The 18734-nt window shown below is 40.8% G+C and overlaps 1 protein-coding gene across 3 annotated transcripts in view; it reads right to left on the bottom strand.

Moving 5' to 3' along the window:
- Positions 1 to 9708, bottom strand: part of LOC122749884 (zinc finger protein 260-like) — a 28744-nt gene extending 19036 nt beyond the window's left edge. The window contains exons 1-2 of one of the 3 annotated variants that reach the window (XM_043996451.1): positions 8740 to 9708; positions 6965 to 7035 (exon numbers count right to left, since the gene is read on the bottom strand). In XM_043996451.1, the coding sequence (XP_043852386.1) occupies positions 6965 to 6997 (33 nt within the window). In that variant the 5' untranslated portion in view covers positions 6998 to 7035; positions 8740 to 9708. The other 2 variants (XM_043996450.1, XM_043996449.1) reach the window with 2 other exon arrangements.
- Positions 9709 to 18734: the final 9026 nt, after the last annotated feature.

The raw sequence follows: 18734 nt of genomic DNA, 5'->3' as shown, positions 1-18734 counted from the left end.
AACAGAAATCATATGACTACATCAACAGATACAGAAAAGGTCTTTGACAAAATATAACACCCATTCCTATTAAAAACACTAGGGGGGGGGCAGCTAGGTGGCGCAGTGGCTAGAGCACCGGCCCTGGAGTCAGGAGTACCTGAGTTCAAATCCGGCCTCAGACAATTAACACTTACTGGCTGTGTGACCCTGGGCAAGTCACTTAACCCCAATTGCCTCACTTAAAAAAAAAAAAAAAAGTTAAAAAAAAAAACACACTAGGGGGGCAGCTAGGTGACACAGTGGATAGAGCACTGGCCCTGGAATCAGGAGTACCTGGGTTCAAATCCGGCCTCAGACACTTAACACTTACTAGATGTATGACCCTGGGCAAGTCACTTAATCCCAATTGTCTCACTAAAAAACAAAACAAAACAAAAACACTAGGGAGCATAGGAATCAAAGGTGCTTACCTTAAAATGCTAAGTACTATTTATCTAAAACCATCAGCGAGCATTATCTAATGGGGATAAGCTAGAAGCTTTCCCAATACAATCAGGAGTGAAGCAAGGATGCCCATTATCACCTCTGTTATTTAATATTGTACTAGAAATGTTAGCTATAGCAGTAAGAAAAAGAAATTAAAGGAATTAGAATAGGAAATGAGGAAAAAACTATCCCTCTTTACAGATGAATGATGTTATACTTAGAAAATCCTAGAGAATCAACTAAAAAGCTACTTGAAATGAACAACTTTAGCAAAGTTGCCGGATACAAAATAAACCCACATCAGCATTTCTATCTATTACCAACAAAGTCCAGCAACATCAGAGAGAAAGAGAAATTCCATTTAAAATAACTGTGGCCACAGTATAAAATACTTGGGAGTCTACTCACCAAGACAAACCCAGGAACTACATGACCAGAACTACAAAACACTTTTCACACAAATAAAGTCAGATCTAAACAACTGGAAAAATATTAATTATGACAATTCCATCAAAGCTCCTTTATTTATTTAGTGCTATACCAATCAAACTATCAACAAATATTTACAGAGCTAGGAAAAATAATAAAATTCATCTACAGAAGAAAGCTCAAGAATATCATGGGAATCAATGAAAAAATATGAAAGAAGGTGGTCTAGCAGTACCAGATCTCAAACTATATTATAAAGTGGTAATTATTTTTTTTAATTTTCATTTTATTTAGAATTTTTCCCAAGTTACATATAAAAAATTTTTTTTCACATTGATTTTTTAAAACTTTGTGTTCTAAATTTTCTTCCTCCCTCCTCAACCCTCGCTATGAAATCAAGAATAAGTCACACATGCGCAGTCATGCAAAACAACTTCACATTAGTCAGGTTCTATTTGTACAAAAATTTTTTAATTTAATATAATCAAAATCATCCATTTTGCATTTTATAATATACTCTATCTCTTGTTTGGTCAAAAACTGTTCTCCTTTCCAAAGATCTGATAGGTACACTATTCCTTTCTCTCCTAATTTACCTATGGTATCACCTCTTATGTCTAAATCATGTATCCATTTTGACCTTATTTTAGTATAAGGTGTAAGATGTTGGTCTATGCCTAATTTCTGCCATACTATCTTCCAGTTTTCCCAGCAGTTTTTGTCAAATACTGAGTTCCTATCCCAGAAGCTGGAGTCTTTGGGTTATTAGTCAGGTTCTAAAAGAAAATAGACAAAATAACTTTAGAAAGAGGAGCTAACAAACAAAACTTTACTTCAATCTGTATTCAGACACCATCAGTTCTTCCCCTTTCACATGTCCTTCTGATATCAGCCTGCTCATCATTTCTTCCAGTTACTATTGTTAACTGTATTACCCTCCACCTTATTCCCTCCCCTTGATATTTGCTCTATTTTCTATCTTCCTACACCCTATCCCTCCTCAAAGTATATTATTATGTTTTTTACTGCCCCCTCCCCCAATCTGCCCTTCCTTCCTTTGCTTCCCCCACCCCACCCCGCCCCCAGCCATCTCCTTGGCCTTCCACTTTAAGGCAAAATATATTACTATACCCACTTGAATGTGTATGTTATTCCCTCTTTGAGTCAATTCTGCCCTCCCTTCTATCATCACTCCAACCCATTCCTTTCCCCTCCTACTAATCCTGTCAGGTAAGGTAGATTACTATATTCAGTTGAGTATGTAAGAAATTCCCTCTTTGAGCCAATTCTGATGAGAGGCAGATTCACTCACTCCCTAGCACCTCCCCTTCTTCCCCTCCAATGTATAAGATTTCTTCTTGCTTCTATTCTGCCTCCCCTTTTCCCTTTCTCCCAGTGCATTCCTCTCTCACCCCTGAATTTGATATGTTTAAGATATCATCCCTTCACAGTCAACTCACACCTGTACTCTGTCTAAGTATACTCCATCCAGCTGCGCTAAGACTGAGAAAGTTCTTGAGTTACAAGCATCATCTTCCCACGTGGGAATGTAAACAGTTTCATCTTTTAACATCCCTCATGGTTTCTTTTTCCTGTTTACCTTTTTATGCTTCTCTAGGGTCTTGTATTTGAAAGTCAAATTTTCTATTCAGTTCAGGTCTTTTCATCACAAATGCCTGAAAGTCCTCTTTTTCATTGAAGTCCCATTTTTTACCCTGAAAGATTATACACAGTTTTGCTGGGTAGGTGATTCTTGGCTGTGGTCCCAGTTCCTTTGCCCTCTGGAATATCATATTCCATGCCCTCCGGGTCCTTTAATGTAGATAAAGGGGTTATTATCAAAACAATCTAGTACAGGCTAAGAAATAGAAAGGTGGATCAGTGGAATAGAATAGGTACAAATTACACTATAGTAAATGACTATAATGATCTAGTGTATGATAAACCCCAAACTCCAAGCTTTTGGAACAAAAACTCATTATTTGACAAAAGCTGCTGGGAAAACTGGAAAACGATATGGCATAAACTAGGTATAGACCAGTATCTCACACTATATAATAAAATAAGGTCAAAATGGGCACATGATTTACACATAAAGGATGATACCGTAAGCAAATTAAGAGAGCATGGAATCATTTATCAGATTTATGGGCAGAGAAAAAAATTAGGACCAAAGAAGATATAGAGCAAAACAAAATGTAAAATAACAATTTTCCACAAACAAAACTAATGTAACCAAGATTACAAGGAAAGCAGAAAACTGGGAAATAATTTTCAAAACAAATATATCTGTGGACAACTGGGTGGCACAGTGGATAAAGCACCGGCCCTGGATTCAGGAGGACCTGAGTTCAAATCCGGCCTCAGACACTTGACACTTACTAGCTGTGTGACCCTGGGCAAGTCATTTAACCCTCATTGCTCTGCCCCAAAACAACAACAAAACAAACAAAAAAACCCCAAATATCTCTGATAAAGGCCTCATTTCTTAATTATATAGAGAACTGAGTCAAATTTATAAAAATACAAGTTACTCCCCAAATGATAAATGGTCAAAGGATATGAACAGGCAGTTTTAAGACAAAGAAATCAAAGCTATCTTTAATCATACGAAAAACATAATCTAGATCACTACTGATCAGAGAAATGTAAATTAAAACAACTCTGAGATATCACTTTACACCTATCAGGGTGGCAAATATAACAAAAATGGAAAATACTGGTTGTTGGAGGGGATGGGGAAAGCTGAGACACTAATCTAATCCACTGTTGGTGGACTTGTGAAAACATCCAACCAATTTGGAGGGCAATTTGGAACTATGCCCAAAGGACTACAGAACTGCACATACCCTTTGATCCAGCAATACTATTGCTAGGTTTATATCCCATAGACATCCCCCAGAGGAGAAAAAGACCTATTTGTACAAAAATATTTATATCAGCTCTTTTTGTGGTGGCTAAGAATTGGAAGTCAAAGGACTGCCCATCAGTTGAGAAATGGCTAAACAAACTGGTATATGATGGTGATGGAATATTATTGTGCTCTAAGAAATGACAAGCAGGATGATTTCAGAAAGGCCTGGAAAGATATGTATATGAAATGACATACAGTGAAGAGAGCAGAACCAAGAGAACATTGTGCAAAAAGACAGCAATACTGTTTGATGAAGAACTGTGAAAGACTTAACTATTCTCGACAATACAATGATCCAAGACAATCCCAAAGGACTATTTTTCTTTTCTTTTCTTTTTTTTGGTGAGGCAATTAGGGTTAAGTGACTTCCCCAGGGTCACACAGCTAGTAAGTGTCAAGTGTCTGAGGTCGGATTTGAACTCAGGTCCTCCTGAATCCAGGGCCGGTGCTCTATCCACTGCGTCACCCAGCTGCCCTCCAAAGGACTATTGATGAAACGTACTATCCACCTTCAAACAAAGAACTGATATTGATGGAACAGACTGAAAGCATGCTACTTTTCACTTTCTTTCATTCAAGTTTTCTTGTACAAAATAACTAATATGGTAATGTTTTACATAATCATACATGCATAACTTGCCCCCTGAGGGAGGGAGGAAAGGATAAAATTGGAACTCAAAACTATAAATAAAAATGTTTATTACTTAAAAAAAGTCACACAAGACTAAATGACTGAAAATTGACAACAACAATGTAAAGAGCACAAAGCAGGGAGTCCAGAGACCTCAGTTCTTGTACAGTCCCTGCAACACATGACCTTAGGGCTTGAGAGTTTGAGAGAAACCTGGGGAGACTCATATAAACTGATGCAGAGAAATTTATATAATAGCAACAATGTATAAAAACAACCAACTGTGAAAGATTTAGGAACTCTGATCAACAGCGATTCCACTATAATTAGAGAGTTCATGTTGAAATGTTGCAGATAAGAAGGTGAAAATACTGGGGAGGTAAGAGTCATAAGAAAAACATGTCCTTATCCTAAAATGGGGATTAAAAGTTAAGTAGTGCCTAAGGTCTTTTAGATAGCGTCTTAGATAATTGGGAAAATGATTCAACAAAGTTTTATGTGAATGTAATAGAATATTATTTCATTATAGGAAGTATTGAGAAGTGATTTCATAGAATCCTGGGTAGTATGAACTGATTGATGCAAAGTGAAATAAGCAGAGTCAGAAGAATTTAAACCAGTATAAAGACAAAATAAAGAGCAGCTAGGGGGTGCAGTGGATAGAGCACTGGCCTTGGACTCAGGAGGACCTGAGTTCAAATCTGGCCTCAGACACTTTACACTAGTTGTGTGACCCTGGGCAAGTCACTTAACTCTCACTACCTTGCAAAAATAAATAAATTAATTAATTAAAAAAAAAAATTTAAAAAAGAGAGAAAACAATTTTGAAACTAATGAATACAGAGAACCAAGTCACCAGGAGACCTGGAAATACTCTAAATATGTTATCCTTTTTTCAGACAGAAGGGATGGACACCAGATGGAAAAAGGAGCATTTTTAGATATGGTCATGGTGTGGATTAAGCTTCCCTCCCCCATTCGTCTTTTTAATTTGGGAGGAAGAAAGGAAGGTTAATGGGTGGTGTAGTTGGTAATAATGTAATACTAATGTCTTAAGGGGCCATTATAATATTTCAAATTCACTCAAGGGAAGATCAAATAGCATGACAAGCAGAACTGTAAAAAATGAAAGTATAGAATTATATACTTAAAGCAACTAGTATGAGATAGAATTTATAATTTCATATACAGTCCTATTTTTTGCATGTTTTTGATTTATGTATGGAAATTCTCTATTTTGAATTACAAAACCCAAACGAGTTATAATTTAGCTTTTTTGGAAGACCTTTACTGATTGGAAACCTACTGTTTTCCAAAGTATCCCATTGTGTCATGTGCTATTTAGACCCATTGTTTCTAGTTCTATACTGCTGCTTCCCACCTGATTTTTTTTATTTTAGTGAGGCAATTGGGGTTAAGTGACTTGCCCAGGGTCACACAGCTAGTAAGTGTTAAGTGTCTGAGGCCGGATTTGAACTCAGGTACTCCTAACTCCAGGTGCTCTATCCCCTGTGCCACCTAGCTGCCCTCTTTTTTTTTTTTTACTTTAAATAAAAATGTTTATCTAAAAAAAAAAAGAAATATGTTGCCCATTTCCTAATAGGTAAGTGACGGACTGAGACACATTTTTGTAGAAGTGGCCACTGTGTGGGCAGCTAGGTGGTGCAGTGGATAGAGCACCGGCCCTGGAGTCAGGACTACCTGAGTTCAAATCCAGCCTCAGACCCTTGACACTTACTAGCTGTGTAACCTTGGGCAAGTCACTTAACCCCCATTGCCCCTTGCAAAAAAAAAAAAAAAGAAGAAGAAGTGGCCGCTGTAGGAATTTGTTTTGTTTGGCTATACATGTCTGTAACAGGAATTTTGTTTTTCTTGCCTTTTTCTCAATTGGAGTGGGGAGAGTGAAAAGGAGAGGGAAAGAAAGACAGATCTTTATTTGAAAGTAAAAATTTAATAAAAAAAGGTAACCTTGAAGGAGACACTTTACTTCCATGGGCCTCAGTTTACCACTATGTCAGATAAGCCTTTGTTATCTCTCACCTCATCTATTTATGATAACTTTCTGGTTGGTCTTCCTGGTTCAAGCCTTTTACCACTTTAATTTATCCCTTCACTCAGTTGCCAAAAGGATCTTCCTAAAGCTCAGGTTTAGCTACATCACTTCCCTGTTCAATATACTCCAGTGGCTCCCCATTACCTACAGGATCAAAACCAAAATTCTTTGATTTTTAAAGCCATTCACACTCTAGTTCTCCCTTTCCTATTTTTCTAGTTGTCTATTTTCTTCCATGTTCTCTACAATCTACTGACACTAGCCTTCATGCTGTTTTATAGAATCTCTTCCAATCCTAATGATCTGTGAACTCTATAAAATCTGAGTATCTAGTCATCAAAGGGAGAACATTCAAGGCTCTGGTCATCCCTGGAAGGGACTCGATAGGGGCTGAAGGAAAAGGGAAAGAAATATGTCCACACTATGAGAAACAAGGTAGCATTTCAGGAGAAAAGAAATCATAACTCACCATCGACCTGGCCATCAGGAGCCCAGAAGTCATTTTCTATTCCTCTTAGGGAAAGGCAGAATCTGGAAAATCTAGTATGAGAGAAAAGAAAGAATTCACGAAGGAGACAAAATTCACAAAGTGAAACAACACACCCTAGCCCAGGTGTGTGAGGCCGAAGAGCCTTACAGAGTAAGAGATCCAAAGGGGACCCAACTCTTCCAACAATCCGAAGGAAGGGCCATCAACATTAGTCCCAGTGACCTTTTTGCCCATCTAACAGGTTCCAAGGAACCAACCTCTGGCTATACTGGGGCATATGGGTTGAATTTCAGCACTTCCCCAGTGTCCAGCACTGAGAATGCAAGTTAGTTATTCTGAGCCTCAGCTGTCTTCTTAATTAATGGGGAAAAAAACGTCCATTATTTTCCAGAAAGAACATAACGTGTGGAAAAGTTGCTTGTTTGGATTCCTTGAAGAAAACCATGACAGCTTTGAGTAGACATCTGGACCACTGAAACAGTAAGCGCATGCCTGATAGCAAAGAAAGTTCCTTATACTTGTTTCTTCATCCGCTGACCATCAGAAAGGTCATCTAGACCTTTCCAGTCAGGAGCTGAGTTCAAAATTGGCCTTAAGACACTTGCTAGCTTCATGACCTCAGAGAAAATGGGTCCCTCCCCCAACGATCCAGGTAATCAGAACGGTAACCCCTTGTGTGCCGGAGAGGAAGCCCGGCTGTACTAGAAGGAAATCCGTAACCCTTAAGCAAAGACTTGTGTGGCTGCAGGATATTCCACTACAGATCTGGACCCTTGGAACAATCCCCTTTCTTTTGGGAGAGATCTATCAAGACCTAGAACGGAAAGCCTTCGGATTTGTGTACCCGAGGCCTCGCCCATCCTTCACCCCAGGAATCTGGCCCAGCTTCGCTCCAAACCCCCCACCTGGCTTTGTTTAAAGTGCCCCCACACCTTTGCCGCCCGCTGCACGGCCCGACGACTCCCTGCCTTTCCTGCCGGCAGTGGCCTTAGGGAGCCTCGGAGCCTAAATCGGGGGGCTTGGGCCGCGCTCGCGCCTCGGGGGGGGGGGGGGCGGGGGGAGGAGTCAGCGTCTGTCAACGCCCCCGCCGAGGCCCGTCGTGACAGTCGTGACAGTCGCGCGTGGAGCTCCGCCCCCAGGGAGGACCCTGCCCATTCGGCCTCCGTGGGGGAAGGGGGGGCGGTCCCCGAAAGGTAACCAAGTTTGTTGACTCGGGGCCGGGAAGCTCCCGGGGGGAAGGCTCGGGCCCCCGACCCAAGTCCGGAGACGGGACGGAGGCGAACGGGAAGCCCGGACGCCGCGCCCCAAGACTCACCCGCGGGAAGACGAAGATCGACCGGCACCCGACGAAGGAAGGGGCGCGGGGGTCACGGCCCCAGGTCTGGCCCGGCGCCTCTCAGCGGCTCCCGCCCCTCCCCCCGTAGGGTCACGTGCCCCCTCCTGCCCGGCCCCACCTCCTGGGACGCCTCAAGCCCGGCTCCTCCGCAGGACCAGACCGCTCCTCCCGCGTCTGCTCCAGGCCCTGCCCCAGCTCCCACACCACCGCAGCGGCCTCCGGACCCGCCCGACTCCGGCGAATACGACGCCAGGCCGCCAAGGCCGCGCGCGCGCGCACGTGAGCACGCACGCGCTCACGCAAAAGCGAGCGTGCGCGCGTACACCCTCACGCACACACCCGGGCTGCAGCGGAGCCTGGAGCGCGGACGGCCTCCTCCGGCCTTCCCTCTCCCCTCTCCCCTTCCGCTCGCACTCACACACTCCGCCCGCACGGAGTAATGGGCTCTGGAGCGGCTCCTCCGTCCGGGCTCCACTCCCAGCCGCGACGCCGCAGAAGGCTAAAGAGAACGCGGGGTCGTGACCCCAGCGTGTCTTCGCAGAAGCATCCTGGGAATTGAAGTCGGAGCCCTTGAAAGGGAGGAAGGAGCTGGAGGGGGCTGGCGTAAGGAGGGCTCTAAGGAATCTGGGAAATGTAGGCGCGAGGCGCCTTCTGCACAGACGCACTACAGTCTGCCACGTGGCGACTTCAAGAATGCCTCTGGTCCCTCCTCCCTCCCGCCTCGGCTCTCCACAAAAGGCAGGGACTGCCTCTGCCGGCTGGGGTCCGGGCGAGTCTGCAAGCATACGTTAAGAGCCAGGTATGAAGAGGCACGGCTCACCCGGACCCCTCCTGCTCCTGACGCTCACCACCCCTACCCCAGCAAATGTTCCTTAGTCAAGTTGGGTGCACCCCTGTCCCAGAGTCGGTCCCTTTTGTCAGCAAGGAAGGGGCAGGACCAGGTTAGCCTCTCATGCCCCTGGTGCCCAGGACCCGGTACTGGTCACTGGATCCCATAATATATATTTCTGGCACACTCCCACCTAATACTTTAACCTAGCAACTCCCCCAAGAGTCCATTTACCATCAGCCCGAAGAATTAAATAGCTTTTAGTAAAAGCGTTTGCTAATATGGTAAAAATAAAGACAGAAGCTATAAAACTCCACCCCCACCCCGAGAAAACCACCTGGGGCTTGCTAGAAATATCAGCCTCCAAAAGAAAAAGTGGATCCGATTGGAATTTGGGTTAGACTGGACATACTGAAGCTTGATTGACCAATTGTACTCCCAACCTCTTGCACTGCAAGACGTTGAGGGATCCTTTCTTTTGTATTCTCTGATAATACTCTCGCCTGCTTCTACTTGTCTAACTGTTCCTCTGTCTCCTTTGCTGCATTTTTGTTTTGTTTTGGTTTTTTGCAGGGCAGTGGGGTTAACAAACGTTTCCTTCTACAGGCAAACCACTGAAGCATATGGCCTGTTTTTCTGGCCCACCTCAATCTCCCCCACCCTTTCCCCTCCCCGTACCTATCCTTTAATCCTGTTTTTGTTTGTTTGTTTGTTTTGGCTTTTGAAAGGCACTGAAAAGGCTTCTAATTCACCACACCTTTAAGTTCTTTAAGAGCACAAAAAAGTGCTTAGCAAACCTTTTGCTTTTTGTTTTTGGTTTTGGTTTGTTTTTGACTTTTGTTTCTTTTACTTTCCTTTTTTTTTAACTCAATTTTGTAAACTAAGTGACTTTTCAAAGACATTTTAAGTATATGCTGTGGGTGGGGCCATTGGGCCTCATAAGGTACCAGAATTTTTTTTTCTCTTTCTTTTTGAGAGAACCATGAGTTTTAATGAGTTTTTTTTCCTTCTTTTATGGGATTCTGTTTAAAAAAAAAAGAGTTATTGAATCCTATTGCTTGATCTATCAATGAACATATTGAATATTGAATCTTGCTGATTGAAGCCTTATCTCTTTTTAATAAATTGATCACCACTTTAAATATCTGTTACTGTTATACTAGAGAATTCATGTATAACATGGTGTGGTTTACTTGCTAAAAGAAGATTATGTAATAATGTCTAATATGATTAGCTATTTACATTCATTTATCATTTATATGTCATACTCTGGGTATGGTTTGGAATTATTGTATATATTACTAGTATATCCTCAGTTATGCAGCATAACATGCATTTTTATCATCATACTGTCTTTGGTGAAATTAATATGAGATTTATGAAGTATGGAAACTTATCATTTCAGAGACATACTGACTCTTACAGTAAGCTTGATGCAGGCCCTGGAGAGAATATATGTGCAACTATTGGAGAGATGGGTACAAGTAAGTCCGTGGTTTGCTTATGATGGCGACTATGTAGAGCACAATTGTTAGACACACAGTCCAGTTCCTTCCTCTCTCCCTCCTAAAACAACCTAATTTAACTGAACTTGTTTTCTTTGTATCTCACTCAGTCTAATCACCTGTGGCCTAGCACAATCACTGGCTGTCTTGAAACCATGAGATATGGTATGATAATCTTTCCATAACATTTTTCAGGTGTCATGAACACATACTAAATTTGGCTTTGATCCAGACACATGGTGGTAAGAAGTGTTATACATTGCATAACTACCTCATGTAATTGAATTTATTAATTTGATCATTGACAACGCTATGCTAAGGTTTAATAAAAATCCAGCAATTCAAACAGTTAAAGAAGAGAATCCAGTTTTCCAGACCAGAGTCCAGAATCCAGTTTTCTAGATCAGAGTCCAGAGTCCAGAGCCCAGTTTTCCGAACCAGAGTCCAGTTTCCTCCTGATGACACCTTACCACTCCAAGAAGACAAGAGAATTCAGAGACTTTATATGAACAGTTTTGTTTTGTCGATCTCGTTTTCTCCTTCTGTCGTTATATACTTGCCGAGGCCCTCCCTCTGCAAGATCAATGTCAAAGCATCGCGTCTATGAGGGACTGCCCCTCTGGAAAAAACTTTTCTCTCTCCCTTTTCTATATTGTTATTTACATATTGTTCGTTAGCATAGGGTGTGTTTCATCAAGGAATACATTGTCATACAGTCCAGTTACTGGACCTATGGTGATTCTTCACAAGGTCATAACCCAGTCTCTTCCATCTGTAGGGTCTAAAAATTTTCCATTCTGCAATAAAATACACTGCAGCAGAAGCCTAAGCCAATAATCATTTATTAAAGGGACCAAACCCACTTCAATGAATGGGGATCTCAGATCTTCTTAGATCCCCCTCACTCCAGGCTCCAGGCCCCAGTTTATAGTGCTGGATACCCAGATGATATAGAAGAGGCAAAATAAAATAAGTCTCCTTGATTGATAGAGCTTGATTTTGTCCTTCCAGGAAGGCCGGAGATGACACAGCAGCATGGGTGGTCACAGGATGGACAAGGCAAGGGTCATAACTAAGTGGTCATAATATGGGGCACCTCTTCATGTGGAGCAAGAGAGGGTGGTCTGGAAGTACAAAAATAAGTTGAGGGACATTACATATCATTAAGTCATCTCTGCCACACAGGTCTTGGTTATGATGATTAGGCAAAAAGACCTGAGTTCATATCTGGCCTCAGACACTTAACACTTACTAGCTGTGTGACCCTGGGCAAGTCACTTAACCCCAATTGCCTCACTAAAATAAACAAAAAACAAAAAAACCCAAATGCTTGTTGACTGGCTCTTGATTGGCTATGGTCTACCAATGGAAGTACTCTTGGTTGGCTGACCAGCTCTACCCTAAGCAAGCAGAATGAACTGTGTCAACAAATGGATCAAGTATAATATTATAAAGGATGAGTTGGAGATTGGCATAGCCTTTGGAAGGTCTATCAAATGAGACTTCACAATGGCCAAGTCAGCAATCACTGATTGATGTTATACCTGACCTTGAATCTTGATTTATTAAAAGTGATTAACTCGGGGGCAGCTAGGTGGTGCAGTGGATAGAGCACCGGCCCTGGAGTCAGGAGTACCTGAGTTCAAATCTGACCTCAGACACTTGATACCTACTAGCTGTGTGACCCTGGGCAAGTCACTTAAACCCAACTGCCTCACCCCCCCCAAAAAAAAATACTATATGTAATATAGGATGACTCTGAAAGGGATGAGGGGAAGGATACTGGGTAAAACTATAGTGATGTAAAAAAATCACATCAACAAAAACCTCTTTTGAGAAATTAGGATTCATATAACTTTCTAAAGTTTACAAAATACTATTCTCAACAAATCCGATTATGTTCTTTCTATGAATGATGAAAGCAAGATGCAGAGAGGTTAAATGTCCATGGTTATGTAGCTAGTGTTGGGAGCCTGGATAGTTTGAAGAATCTAGTGAACTGAGAAGAGGCTGGAGCAGCTAAGTCTTAAGTCTGGGCACTCAAGCAAGACCTTGGTAGAATTAGGTGGAGACTTCAAACAAGTGCTTCATTAAAAATGAAGCCTAGGTGGCACAGTGGATAGAGCACCAGCCTTGGATTCAGGAGTACCTGAGTTCAAATCCGGCCTCAGACACTTACTAGCTGTGTGACCGGGGGCAAGTCACTTAACCCCAACTGCCTCACTAAAAAAAAAAAAAAATGAAGCCACAAATGGATCTGAAAGGCCATTTCATCAGACTTGTTCTGTTTTGGAAAACTGATATGTAGATTCTGATAATAAGCGCTCCCACAAGCCCCTAGACACTGGGGAGAAAGGAAAGTCCAGACACATGTACACTCTTCCCTGCTTGCCTGATGCACAATCATACACCAGGGAAAAGCCACAGACACACCAATAAAATGTTAGGAAAGCTTCACCTCTAGAGACAAAGCCAATGCCCCTGCACTTGTTCCCGGATCCAAAAGCTTCTTTTAGAAGTCCCACTCTTACTTTTCCAATAATCCAAAACACCAAAACACACTGTCAAAGAACCTAGTTACTTCACCGGCAACTTATAGCTGCTTTTCCTCCTCACATTCTCAGCTAATCCCACTAAAATATATTAACCCATCTGCCTAAAGCAATATATCCTAGTGACCCCAGTCACTATGGTCCCAGATATGACTGGTAGCTGCTACTACTGGCCATGGTGCTGACTGCTTCCTTAAAAACAAGGATGAGTTCCCCTTCCCCCTCCCTGTGCTTCCTGTGATGGGACAAAAGTTTGGGTTTTAAATTCCGGAGGAGGGGTGGGGGAGAGATGGAAGTGCAGCTAGGTGGCACAGTGGATAAAGCACCAGCCCTGGATTCAGGAGGACCTGAGTTCAAATCTGGCCTCAGACACTTGACACTTACTAACTGTGTGACCCTGGGCGAGTCACTTAACCCTCCCTGCCCTGCCCAAAATATACATACATGTGTGTATTATATATGTATGTATGTATATATATATATATATATATACATAAAAATAATTTTTATATACATACAAAAATATTTTGCTGATAGGAATTTATACATATATATATGTATATATATATATAAATTCCTATCAACAAAATATTTTTCATTCTTGGAAACAAGGTCCCTGTCATTGTTGAGCTCACAGTAAGTTATTGGTTGGCTTGTTCTACATGTTAGATTCATAGTTTTAGCTCAAACTTGGGGCAAATTCAGCCCACAACCTATGGATTGAATCTAGGTAATGTACCTGAGCCAACATAACCCAAATACAGAAACCATTTTAACCAGTGGCACAGCCAAACCAAAAAGCAACCCCTCCCTACCAAAACAGTGAAATGGTTTTTGGCAACACCCACCCACCTTCCTGTCAGATTGTCACTACACCTGATCCAGAAGCCTTCTTCCATAATAGTGAACTATATGTACACTATTGTCAATGATTAAATTTCCTAAGTCATCAGCATAGATTAGGACTTATGCCATTTGGTTGTCTCATCCAGTCACACACACTGCCACAATGGCATGAGACAATACAATAGGTATCTCCCCCATTAGAATGTAAACTTTTTGAGGGCAAGAACCATCTTACCTTTCTATTTGTATCCCCAGTACTTAGCATAGTGTTTTGCACATAGTGCCCAATAAATGCTTCATTCATTCATCCATTCATCCATAGTGCTTTGCCCATCCTTAGTGCTGACTGAGCAAGCTGTTCCCACTAGCTGGGGTGCTCTGCCCGACCTTAAAGCACAATATAAATTCCACCTATTGTTATTATTATCCATATTATAAAACTGCTGAAACAAGGGCCATCAATTCACTCAAATCAAGTCTAAGGGAAAAGTCATTACCAAAAAATTGTGAACAAGAAGGTGGTGGTGGTGGTGGTGGGAAACAAGAGGAATAATAAGGAGGCCCAGAGAAACAAAGGGGGTACAAGTGTTGGGTGAAGAATAAAAATAGAGAAGAGTTTAGAAGCAAAGAAACTGTGACAAGGAGAAAGATGGATAGTCAGAAGGTAAGGACATTGCTTTGCAGGCAGAGAAGTGTGGTTAAGCAGAAATGGTAAGGTCCAAGACCAGGGCAATCTAATGCAGGCGTGGCTAGGTGTCTATATAAAAAATAATGTTGTAGGAGAGACAGTTACAAGAGTGTTGTATTTCTGAAGGAGCTATGACTCTCCCAAGTTGGTTAGGACATGTCAAGGAAAAATATCTGAAGCATGTCATGAAAAAATGTTATATGTTAATATCACATTTGGTTTCACAGGCCTACAGTTGTCATGAAACCTGTTGAAGGTCAGATACAATGAAGGGAGCAATGTTAACTTTTTTTTTTTTGTGAGGCAATTGGGGTTAAGTGACTTGCCTAGGGTCACACAGCTAGTAAGTGCCAAGTGTCTGAGGCTGGATTTGAACTCAGGTCCTCCTGAATCCAGGGCTGGTGCTCTATCCACTATGCCACCTAGCTGCCCCTGCAATGTTAACTTTTGAACATCTACATTCTCCACCAATTTGAAAAAAAATGGATCTGCCACCAGGGATAACTAACTGGTAGTGTAACAATTGGAATGATGCCACCTGCTGGATACTTACTGTAGAAGAGTTCTGCCCATGAAGCGAAGGTCTTTGAGGGCAAGACCAGGAGTCTTTTCTTTGGCGGGAGGAAGTGACGCGGACTAGTGGGAGGAGGAAGGAAGAGACTGGCGCTGACTCTGGGGCTCTTTCCTCTGGACTCAGGTGGAGAGCGGAGCTAGAAATGTGCTCTCCCTTTAATAGATAGGAATCTAGGCCTTTCTCTCTCTTTACCAAATTCTTATTCTCCTTAATAAATGCTTAAAAGTCTAACTCTTGCTAAAGCTTATAATTTATTGGCGACCACTCATTAGATATTTTAGACAGTTTAGCTAGAATTTTAGCCCTTAACAGATGGCTGACCACGAAGAGGAAAGCTGAACCTCACTTTTGATCTTTCAGTTGGGTAAGAAATTTCCCCTACCTTAACCCTTTAAATCCGAAGTACTGCTGAATTGCCCAGTGTTTTCCCTTTAAATTTTTTCAAATGGACCTTTTAAACTCCCTAATTACCCTATTTTTGATTTTAGTCTGTTTAACCAGACAAATTGGAGATAAGATCATGTTAATGCTTTGTTTTTGTGGATTTTCTATTTTTCTTTTTATTTTTGTTAAAAGAGCCAGCAACTTACTCACATAAGGAAATATCTCCCCCTCTCCCAACCATGCTTTTTCAGAGAAACCTGAAGAGATTCCTGCAGTTTTTCCCAGTTCCAATACTAATTGTTGCTTTAATTTTGCATGCCTGGAGGCAATGACCCACCCTCTAGAAGCTTTTAATCCCCTAGCACCTGGAGGCAAAGTGGGGGAAGAGGAATCCAGGCCTGAGTTCAAAATCAAGTCTGATTCAAATTGCTCTGGTCCCTCCCCTCCTCTCCAGACCCCACCCTCTACTCCTCCTATGGCCAAGCCCATAGCTTCCCCTGCCTGGAAAGTCCAGAGATCTGATGCGCATGCTCAACTTTTTCTACCTGCATTTGCAGCTTTAGGCTCAGCCCTTCCCCAGCCTGGCTGTGCTTCTGAGACAACCTTAGAAAACCCTTTAAATTCCAGATATGCTCGATTTGTTCATAATTTTGCTAACCTGCTTTTGTCTTTAATTAGTAATCTTATAAAGCATTTGTATGGTGAAAAGACTGACAGACAATATAGAGGGGTTAAAGAAGAAAAACTTAAGCTGAATAAGAATGACAATCAACATAGTTCAAGACTCCGCTTCTTTTGCCATGGGAGGGTATATATTTTACAGAAATGTGGAAGTAAGCAGCAAGGTATTGATATGAGTATTGGGGATTTTAGATATCGGAATCAAAAGTGTTCTAACTTTACTCAGAGTATTAATGTCAGTTCAGAGGTTACATAGGATTTCTATGCCATTACATATACATTTTGAAATTAATGGTATGGGTTTATTTTCATAGAGATTTTAATGCTTTTGAGATTGTGTCTTATATTTAGTTTCTAAAACAAGGAGAATATTTGTAAAAGCTTTTTATAGTCATGCGATCAAGTTTATATTTTGTAATACTCTTATTAAGTTCATATTCATTTAGATTTCCTTAGTTTGAATTTCACTGTATTATATTGTTCCATGTGTATTTTCTTCTATTCATTTGTCTATCTAATTTTGAAACATTGCAAGATGGTTTTGATTTTATTATACAATGTTAATTCTAGGAGTATTGTGCTCCCATATTCTGAGTTATTTGTTTTTGCTATTTTTTCTCAACTGATTATTTGATCAAACTCTTTAAAGCATTTCCCTGGCAAATTGTTTGCCATGGCAAGTGTAAATTGATTCTAGAAGTATTATTTTTGATAAGCATATTCCAAAAAAAAAAAAGAGAGAGAGGAACATTTGTAAAAGTTGTCTTTGAGATTGTGTTGTGCTTTAACTTGTATTCAAATATGTTCTGATTTTTCACAAAAGTAATTGTATACTAAGTAAAAAAAAGGGGTATTATTTGAAATTGTTGCATAATTATATATTGTGTTCTGAGTCAAGATGTATTCACATTTTTTGCAATCATTATCCTCAATTTTTAAATCCATATGAGATTTTAAATTATGGGAATTTATCATTTAAGACATTAATTGCCGTTATTCTGAGTTATCAGATGCCAGTTGGCCAAGATGCCATCCAATCACAAGAGGAATACATGCAAGAGCAGACACTGAACTGTCACATGAGGGGAGACATGCATGAAGTCAAGGTATGGCCGAGGGAATGGCTTTTGACAAATGTTGAGGTTGGATTCTCTTGGTTTAATATTTTATTCTCTTTTCCCCCACAATATTGTACAGATGGCTGGAAGTATTCATCCCACCCATCTCACTTCTACACCTGGCTTCTATGCTCCCTCCTATATGCCTGATGCCATGGACATCTCAATCCCATGCATCTGATTAAGTCTGACTCAGTTTCCTCCAATATGTTTGGTGGCATGGACATATATTCCATCCATCTATTTTAAACCTGGCATATTGCATTGGCAGTATATATTGCTCAAGTGTGGGAATGCTCATATCCCATCATTTCTCTGTTCTTTTATGGTAACCCCCATAATTATCTCAGGTGTCATGATAAATACAGTGTTGAATTTGGCCTTGACACCTGTTACCAATTATATTAGATTTTTTAATTTCTCATAATGGCATGAGGATAATTAGGCAGATGATGCAAAAAGTGATAAAACAAAGATAAAAATTATTTTTATTAATTAATATTGCAGCAATTGTCTTCTCAATTACCCTCCATAAGGGGGGACTATAGTAATATTATAATTTTAAAGAATGTTTCAATTTTTGTTTTATTATATGTTTCATGTGTAACAACTAAGATTCTGAATTCCCTTAGACATGTTTTTGAGAACTTTCATTGTTTGATTTGATTATTGACAAAGCTATTTTAAAGTTGTGTTAAGCTCAATTTTGTAGGAAATTTTCCTGGCTGATTACCAGCATCCACACATCAATCCCTAAAAAGACTTCCATTCCATGACTACACCTAGAGGACATCTAAGAAAAGACTTTCAGAGACTTTAAATGAACAGTTTTGATTTGTTGTTTTTGTTTTTTGTTTTTTTCTCTTTCTGTTATAATATACACCATCTGTAATATGTATTCTCTGCAGAGGCCCTCCCTTTGCAAGACTAATGTCAAAGCGTCGGTTCATGAGGACAAAAAAAAATTGCCCCTCTGGACAAAACTTTCCTCTCTTCCTTTTCTATATTGTTGTTCACATATTATTAGTTAGCAATAGTTATTATATTGTTTTTACTGTTCCGTCAAGGAAACATTTTGTTTCTTGAGAAACAACAGGGGGGACTGTAACGATTGGAATGACGCCACCTGCTGGATACTTACTGTAGAAGAGTTCTGCCCATGAAGCGAAGGTCTTTGAGGGCAAGACCAGGAGTCTTTTCTTTGGCGGGAGGAAGTGACGCGGACTAGTGGGAGGA

Source organism: Dromiciops gliroides, chromosome 3 (genome assembly GCF_019393635.1).
Source record: "Dromiciops gliroides isolate mDroGli1 chromosome 3, mDroGli1.pri, whole genome shotgun sequence".
In the NCBI taxonomy this organism is placed as follows: Eukaryota; Metazoa; Chordata; class Mammalia; order Microbiotheria; family Microbiotheriidae; genus Dromiciops; species Dromiciops gliroides.
Note: the sequence above shows the minus strand (reverse complement) of the source record. Positions and strands in the feature narration are given on the sequence as shown.